At 36.7% G+C, this 8,692-nt stretch overlaps 1 protein-coding gene and 1 long non-coding RNA gene across 2 annotated transcripts in view; both read left to right on the forward strand.

Moving 5' to 3' along the window:
- Window positions 1–8,692, forward strand: part of SDAD1 (SDA1 domain containing 1) — a 36,847-nt gene that overhangs the window by 14,566 nt on the left and 13,589 nt on the right. Inside the window, exons 4-9 of the mRNA XM_019623488.1 lie at window positions 362–515; window positions 2,278–2,335; window positions 4,047–4,105; window positions 4,817–4,893; window positions 5,697–5,794; window positions 5,901–5,977. Of these exons, the coding sequence (XP_019479033.1) occupies window positions 362–515; window positions 2,278–2,335; window positions 4,047–4,105; window positions 4,817–4,893; window positions 5,697–5,794; window positions 5,901–5,977 (523 nt within the window). The remainder of the gene's footprint in view (window positions 1–361; window positions 516–2,277; window positions 2,336–4,046; window positions 4,106–4,816; window positions 4,894–5,696; window positions 5,795–5,900; window positions 5,978–8,692) is intronic.
- LOC109371179 (uncharacterized) lies at window positions 6,226–8,192 on the forward strand. Its single transcript, XR_002121834.1, has 3 exons — window positions 6,226–6,323; window positions 6,919–6,988; window positions 7,955–8,192. It is a non-coding gene; the product is annotated as an uncharacterized LOC109371179 (long non-coding RNA).

Consider the following 8,692-nt stretch of genomic DNA (forward strand, 5'->3'; position numbering starts at 1 on the left):
CCTGGGAATCCTGTTGAAGTGCAGATTGATTAAATAGGTCTGGGGTGGGGCCTGAGGTTCTCTGTATTTCCAACAAGCTACCAGGTGGACCAGCTGCTGGTCCATTTCAACTTTGAGCAGTTGAAATTGGAGAACTATTAAATGGAGCACCTATTAAATAGCCACTCAAGATCTTGATGCTAAAAATGTTGGGAATCCTTAAGACTTAATGTTGGGCCCCATTGAAGGTATATTTACTGTGTGTGAATCTTCACCTGTCAGGCTGTTGTTTTTACTTGCCTGGCTCAGCAGAGTGATTTCAGGCACAGCCATCCCAGTCACTGATCTAACTAATGCCATTCTCTACACCTGTTAGATAATGTTATACAGACCTGGACCCACAGTGTACTTCTCTGATATTCTCCTTTCCAGATTTTGCAGAAAAACTCCTAAAGCAGCTGGAGAGCTCTAAGGAGAGGTTTGAGGTGAAGATGATGCTCATGAACCTCATCTCCAGATTAGTGGGAATTCATGAGGTTTGAATTACATTATATTTCTCCTGGCGAATATTAGAAGTAGAATTATTCCTGGTGAAAGGAAAGCAGTAGTGTGATGTTATCCCCTCAAACTATTTAAATCCATACAGTTTACAGAAGAATAAAATCTTCCACTCTAAAAATAGCTGTTTTTATCATTTTGTTTTCTTATCAGTAAGTATGGATGTTAAATTATATATATATTTGGTTTATGGACAGGCTGTTTTGTATTGCATTTTTCTACTTTGATTTTATTCAACTTTGTTTTAAATATACATTTTTTTTCCGAGCCAACATAACCCACATATTTTTATTGACTGTTATTACATTTTGCAGTTTTGTTTATCCCTTCATAGCTTTGCTGACTACCAGACCACTCTAGTAGGAGATTATCATGTTTGTAAACCTGAATTCTCTGGTCATTTATTTTATATTAAATTAGATTGCAGGACTCCTTGGTAGTGTAGTGTATATGTATTGTGTATACATATATATGGGAACATATTCCTAGACCAACTACCTTTGTAGAAAAGGAGAGATTCCTAAAAATTCAGGCCATAAAGAAATGACTATTGAAGTTGTTCCCTATCATTTTGCTCTTGTGAATAGTGCTGCTTGGAGCATCATTGAATGTATTACTTTATTAAAAAAAAAAATTCAAATAAAACAAGAAAAGTAAAACTGGCTTATTTATTGAAAATCAAACAGTATAGACATGTCAAGTTAAAAACGAAAGCACACATGAGTGAAAGCACTCATTCCCTTTCTCTAAGAAAAACTTAATAGATTGCTTTTTTCCATGGGCTATAGTTCTAAAGCAGGATTATCAAGTCAATTCCTGTTACATTTATGCAGTAATCTCAGGTCAGACCTGAATTTGAGCTTCATAGGAAAGAAAAAGTGATTCGTAATTTAAGCATGCTTTGATATATAGAGTTGTCGGAAAAGTCATGACGCATTTTTGAAATGAAAAACAAAAAATATGTCATGACTTCTCCGACAACCCAATAAATGACACCAATTTCACAACTGACTACAATTGAACATCCATCTTTATATTGAACCTAAGTATTCCCTGTTACTTCTCTGGCCCTGCTGGTTTTGCTCTGTGGCTAAAATAGAAAAAAATTTATTCTCACATGATGAACTTTGAAAAAAAACAAATGCACCTCCAAAATTTCTCTTCTTGGAAGTTAAAAGATTGCAGTTACTTTAATAACTAGACCCACACAACCTTGATTTAGGTAGCCTCCGGAGTAGTAGTGTTTTCTCACTAAAGTATGGAGCTCAGAGTAATTCTAATTCCTCCAGTGGGGTTGGACTGGTATCCAATAATGAAACCAGAAGTGTGGGTTTTTTGGAGGTCAGGTTATACTAGACATTATTCAGATTTGAATATCAATACTATGCCTTCATATAATCCCCATTATCTTTGAAGACTAAATGAGTTCTATAGCCACACCAGTTGTAAAGGTAGAAGAACGTTGCATTTTGGTTGCCTTCCCCCAACCCCATGCCCCACCCCCAGTCTATTCTGTATATACTTTATTGTTCCTTGACATAGGATAGCACAGCCTTCCTTTCCTTGGATTAAAACAGCACATTGAATTATCCTGGGGCATGAATGCTTGTTGAGAAAAAACAAAAGTAAAAAGCGATTCCCAGCTATTTGAGCTTGGTGATATAATTGCATTATGGAGAAATGAAACTCTGCAGCTTCAGTTATGTATACATTAAAATCAGTGCGTTCTTCTTTCCGCAGCTGTTTCTCTTCAACTTCTATCCCTTTGTGCAAAGGTTTCTGCAACCCCACCAAAGAGGTAAGCCAGCCACTCTCCATGTTCCTTTGGTGGTCTTGGGTTAGAATAACCATCTAGTCTTTTGTTCTGGAATTATTAAGGACAAGAGTTAGGAGTGAGGTGTGTTCTGTTTTAGAGAAGAAGAGAGAAACCCTTATGCTTTCTAAAACCTGCCATAGGTTGGTTACTTGTCTGCTCATCAACTTTAAGAAATAGTTATTTTTTGGGGGAAAAAGAATTGGTTTCTCAAAGCAAGTCTTTTGTACACTAGTTCCCCATTATTCATGGTTTTGTTTCAGTTACCCGTGGTCAACTGCAATCCAAAATATTAAATGGAAAGTTCCACAAATAAACAAGTCATAAGTTTTAAATTGCATACTGTTCTGAGTAGCATGATAACCTCTCTTGCTGTCCCATCCATCCTGCCCAGGACGTGAATCATCCCTTTATCCAGCACATTTATGCTGTATATGCTCCCTGCCTGTTAGTTCACTTAGTAGCCATCTTGGTTATCAGATCAACTGTCACAATACCACAGTGCTTGTGTTCAAGTAACCCTTATTTTACTTAATAATGGCTCCAGATTGCAAGAGTAGTGAGTGATGGTGGTAATTTGGATATACCAAAGAGAAGCCATAAGATGCTTCCTTAAGTGAAAAGGTAAGGACAGTACAATAAGATATTTTGAGAGAGAGATCTCATTCACAATAACTTTTATTGTTGTTAATCTGTGCCTAATTTATAACTTAAACTTTATCATACGTATGTACATAGGAAAAAGAAAAACAGTATATATAAGGTTTGGTACTATCTGTGGTTTCAGGCATCCACTGGGGGTCTTGGAATGTATGTCCTGCAGATAAGGGGGCACTACTATTGGACTTAAATACTAGTGGAAAATTCTAAAAAAAGAAATTTGAGCTTTTACCGTAATTCTGTAATAGATGTCAGGATTTTTATTTTCCTGTTTTTGCTGTTCTCATGTGTATACTCAATTAAAAACAACATAAGAGCAGGAAAGAGGAGTTGGTTGTTTTGCCTTTGAACTTGAACTAAGGTAGGAAGGAAATGAACCTTTACTGAACACCTAACACGAGACAAGGACTGTGCTGAGTGTTTTACATATATCATCTCGTCTACGTCTTACTTCAGTCCTGTGATGTGTAGAAAGAAAAAGAAAAAGACCAAGGGCACTCAGCAAATAACTAGCAAGTTAGAATTCACCTCACTTCTTTCTTTGCCAAAGAACTTTCCTTGTTCTTTTGTACATACTGCCCCTTTGAAGGGAGAGTGTGTGTATATATATGTCTGTCTTTATTCATTTATTTAGTGAGTTCTAGGCTGGGTACTACATTAGACGCTAAGAATTCCACAGTGCACATAAAGCAACATCCTTACCTTCATAGAGCTTACCTTATGGACGGAGATCCAGAGCGTGCTCTATATAATTTGTCTAGGTGAAAATAAGTATTTTGAGGAAAAAGGAAGCAAAGAATAAGGGCAACAGGGAATACTGGGGCAAGTTCTGTTTTAGAATACATGGTCAGGAAAGACATTTTGATACTGCCGCGATTGAGCAGGGACTAGCGGGAAGCCATGCAGGTATCTGGGGGTTGGGTATTCCAGGTAGAATAACAATACAGCAGCAAGGCCAGAATGTGCTTGCCATATTTGCGTAGTCCTGAGAGGCAGAGCAAGAAACCATGACCTTTCTGATCTCTTACATTTTCAGAAGTAACAAAGATCCTTCTGTTTGCTGCGCAAGCGTCTCATCACTTAGTACCCCCCGAGGTGAGAACTCTTATTTATTTCATCACCAAAAAGGATTTGTTCCCAAAAAAGAAAGGATTGCAATGTGGTACATGCACACTCACTGAGCTATGAGCACACTAGTTCTCTTAAATCTTCTGCCTGGATCTAGTGCATGCGTCGCAATGCCACTATTAAGTGTGTCATGGTGGCTTTTCCCACATGGATTACTGTTCTCCCTGCCCTCTTTTTAAAAAGTGAGTAGAAGAGACACTAACTCTTAAGGAGATACACAAAAGTTTAGTTACAGAAACAAAAAAAATTCACTATAGAAAGTAAAGTAAATTTGTTGTGGACAAATTGTTGAGAATTCTGATTTTGTTTAATTGCCAAATTTTATGATGTCAAGAAAATGAGTAAATTTTATAGTGATTATTTTTCAAAGCTGATAATTCCTTTCTTTGATTAAAACAGTATTTGGATTGGATTACCCTGGGTCAAAACCATATCTTCAACCCATAATGAAAAACAGTATTAAAGGAGAGCAAAATGTAATCTGAGGATGCCCAAGAAGACTGAAACCCGAAATGGAGTATTTTTTATCTCTTTCTCAGTCTTGATTCCTCTAACTCCCAAACCAATGATAGAATGCTGTTTTGCCTACTATGAATAACGTATTTATTGTTCTTCATCCTCAAATGTCTGAGTAGGTGCAGACATTTCACCAGCACTCTTCTCTTATTCCCAATTCAGATCATTCAATCTTTGCTCATGACTGTGGCCAACAATTTTGTTACGGACAAGAACTCAGGGGAAGTCATGACAGTCGGGTATGTAGAACGTGGCTGGAGGCACTGGGTATGTTTATAAGGTACTAGGTTTGCTTTACATGACCAAGATATAAGATTTCAGCTGGCCATGTGGCCTCTAGGAAAGCAGTTTAAAATACACTTCAGTCTTCTCAGGAGGTATTTGGCATTTTTATTTTATTGGTCAGAATTTTGAGGAGGGAGCCAGAGAAAAGATATTTTGTCTTTCTAATCAACATTTTGTTTTTTTACTAGCTTTAATCTTTAAAATGAGTGATTATTTGGCAATCTGAGCTTTTTTTCTCCTGTCTCCTACCTTTAATTCATATCTTCCCCCGGAATAAATGATTTATTATTGAATCACTCTTTCAGTTCAGTGGCTCTTTTGATTCATTCAAAAACACTTAATGAGTGTGAGCACAGGTTTCAGGATTGTCTAATTTGTCCTGATAGCTAAGCAGTATGTTAAGAGCTGCTTTTTATGGAATTATTGCTGGGATAACAGCCCTAAAGACCTTTAATTTTTCTTATTTGACCTAGTTCCTTCTCCCCTTAGAGCTGGGGAGTCAGTGCTGCCATTATTACTTTACAAGGAAGATACTGTTTCTTATTCCACTAGTAGAGAAAATGGTAAGCTATCTGGTACAAAAGCTCTCTCAGGCTGCGCACCCTCACATTCTCTACCATGCTGCAGTTTTAGAGACCTAAGCCCTATGAAACCCAAGTTCTCTTCCTTCTGATATAGTCTTTTTAGGAAACCTTCTTAGGTTGAACCAAATGAAATTGCTGTTTGGAGTTTTGAAATTCACTTTTTCCTTTTCTAGAATCAATGCAATAAAAGAGATAACAGCTCGGTGTCCTCTAGCCATGACTGAAGAACTTCTCCAAGACCTGGCTCAGTATAAAACACACAAAGATAAGAGTAGGTTGCATGTTATTCTTTGTAGACTGAAGACTATAGAGTGATTCATTTTTTATCTCAATAAACTCTCTGCTCTGGATTTCTAATTAAAGGTACTGTTTTCCAGATGTGATGATGTCTGCCAGAACTTTGATTCAGCTCTTCCGATCACTGAATCCTCAGATGTTGCAGAAGAAATTCCGGGTAGGTAAAGCCTGCATATGTTGATCTAAAGCAGCGGTTCTCAACCTGTGGGTCGCGACCCCTTTGGGGGTCAAATGACCCTTTCACAGGGGTCGCCTAAGACCATCGGAAAACAGAAAGATACTTACATTATGATTCATAACAGTAGCAAAATTACAGTTATAGAGTAGCAACGAAAATAATTNTCTTTGCTTCTATGTAGCTTTTCCTTGTTGACCATTTTACAAAGTAGTTTCTTCTTCAGGATGAAGGACCAACAGCAAGAGATCTGCTAGTGCAGTACGCCACGGGGAAGAAAAGTTCTAAACACAAGAAAAGACTAGAAAAGGCTATGAAAGTGCTCAAGGTGAGACTTGGATCTGGGAAATGAAGTAGGAATCTTTAGAATGCAGAACATGTGTTTTTTTTAAAGCTTTTTTTTAAAGCTTTTAAGAATTTGAAATAAAGGTATAGCATCTTTGAAAGACCTAGAAATGTGTGGTGAATTTTTAAGCACTGATTTTTTAGATGAGTAAATGTTTTTAGCTCTAGCCAAATCTGTAACTTGAATAAATTAATTTGATTAAATTTACTTTTCACTTGTTCTAAAAATGGCCTGCATTAGGTTTTCTTTGCTAGATGTATCTTAGAAGAGTAAAGATTATTTTGAAAATCATCAGTTTGGCTGTTGTATATTTTTTAATGCTTATATTTTCAATTTTTAAAAATTCTCACAAGGTGCTGATAGCTGGAATATTCCCAAGGTTTAATCTTAAAAAACAAAAACCACCTTTATTTATTCTAATTGAAAGAAAGGTTTTTGGAATGAAGTTGTTTTGTTTTGTTTTTTTAAATAGTGTGGTGAATTTGATAACAGCCTTTAGCACATAAACACATTTAATCCCAAGGGCCTCATCACTATAGTTCAAAATGTAAATGTTTTTCCTCTCCTTTTCTTTCAGAAACAAAAGAAGAAAAAAAAGCCAGAGGTGTTTAACTTTTCAGCTATTCACTTGATTCATGATCCCCAAGGTACTATAATTATGACTTCCCAAGTTCCGTGCTGGCCTGATCTCTGCCTGTTTAGCTTCCTACCTTCTGAGTTACCAGGAAGTAGAAGATATCTGGCGTTTAATAGACAATCAATAAATACTTAGTTGTTACTAGTTGCTTGTAACCTAGAAAATTACGTTCTAGAGCTGTGATTGCCGGTCCACAGCAAAATAAGAAAAATATGGAAGTACAACTCCCTCTGCAATGTATGTCTTTAATAGCACAGTAGTAATAGGGCATTGTACTTGACCAAATGAAAAATTGACAATCTTTTGTTGATTCTCTTTTTTTTTTTAATTGGTCTGTGGAAACCAAAAGTTTGGGAAACCCTATTCTAGAACACTAGTTCTCAAACTAGAGTGCATATTGGAATCACTTAGGGAATTTATAAACTACACTGGTGCTTGAGTCCTGGTTCCCAGAGACTAATTAGGACAGTGGGACTTTTAAATGCTTTCTGTACTCTACTGTACAGCAGTGTTTGCTGACCCCTCCTCTAAGTCAGTGTTTCTCAAACTTTAATGTACATATAAACCTGGGAATCCTGTTGAAGTGCAGATTGATTAAATAGGTCTGGGGTGGGGCCTGAGGTTCTCTGTATTTCCAACAAGCTACCAGGTGGACCAGCTGCTGGTCCATTTCAACTTTGAGCAGTTGAAATTGGAGAACTATTAAATGGAGCACCTATTAAATAGCCACTCAAGATCTTGATGCTAAAAATGTTGGGAATCCTTAAGACTTAATGTTGGGCCCCATTGAAGGTATATTTACTGTGTGTGAATCTTCACCTGTCAGGCTGTTGTTTTTACTTGCCTGGCTCAGCAGAGTGATTTCAGGCACAGCCATCCCAGTCACTGATCTAACTAATGCCATTCTCTACACCTGTTAGATAATGTTATACAGACCTGGACCCACAGTGTACTTCTCTGATATTCTCCTTTCCAGATTTTGCAGAAAAACTCCTAAAGCAGCTGGAGAGCTCTAAGGAGAGGTTTGAGGTGAAGATGATGCTCATGAACCTCATCTCCAGATTAGTGGGAATTCATGAGGTTTGAATTACATTATATTTCTCCTGGCGAATATTAGAAGTAGAATTATTCCTGGTGAAAGGAAAGCAGTAGTGTGATGTTATCCCCTCAAACTATTTAAATCCATACAGTTTACAGAAGAATAAAATCTTCCACTCTAAAAATAGCTGTTTTTATCATTTTGTTTTCTTATCAGTAAGTATGGATGTTAAATTATATATATATTTGGTTTATGGACAGGCTGTTTTGTATTGCATTTTTCTACTTTGATTTTATTCAACTTTGTTTTAAATATACATTTTTTTTCCGAGCCAACATAACCCACATATTTTTATTGACTGTTATTACATTTTGCAGTTTTGTTTATCCCTTCATAGCTTTGCTGACTACCAGACCACTCTAGTAGGAGATTATCATGTTTGTAAACCTGAATTCTCTGGTCATTTATTTTATATTAAATTAGATTGCAGGACTCCTTGGTAGTGTAGTGTATATGTATTGTGTATACATATATATGGGAACATATTCCTAGACCAACTACCTTTGTAGAAAAGGAGAGATTCCTAAAAATTCAGGCCATAAAGAAATGACTATTGAAGTTGTTCCCTATCATTTTGCTCTTGTGAATAGTGCTGCTTGGAGCATCATTGAATGT

Source organism: Hipposideros armiger, unplaced genomic scaffold (genome assembly GCF_001890085.2).
Source record: "Hipposideros armiger isolate ML-2016 unplaced genomic scaffold, ASM189008v1 scaffold_552, whole genome shotgun sequence".
Taxonomy (NCBI): domain Eukaryota; kingdom Metazoa; phylum Chordata; class Mammalia; order Chiroptera; family Hipposideridae; genus Hipposideros; species Hipposideros armiger.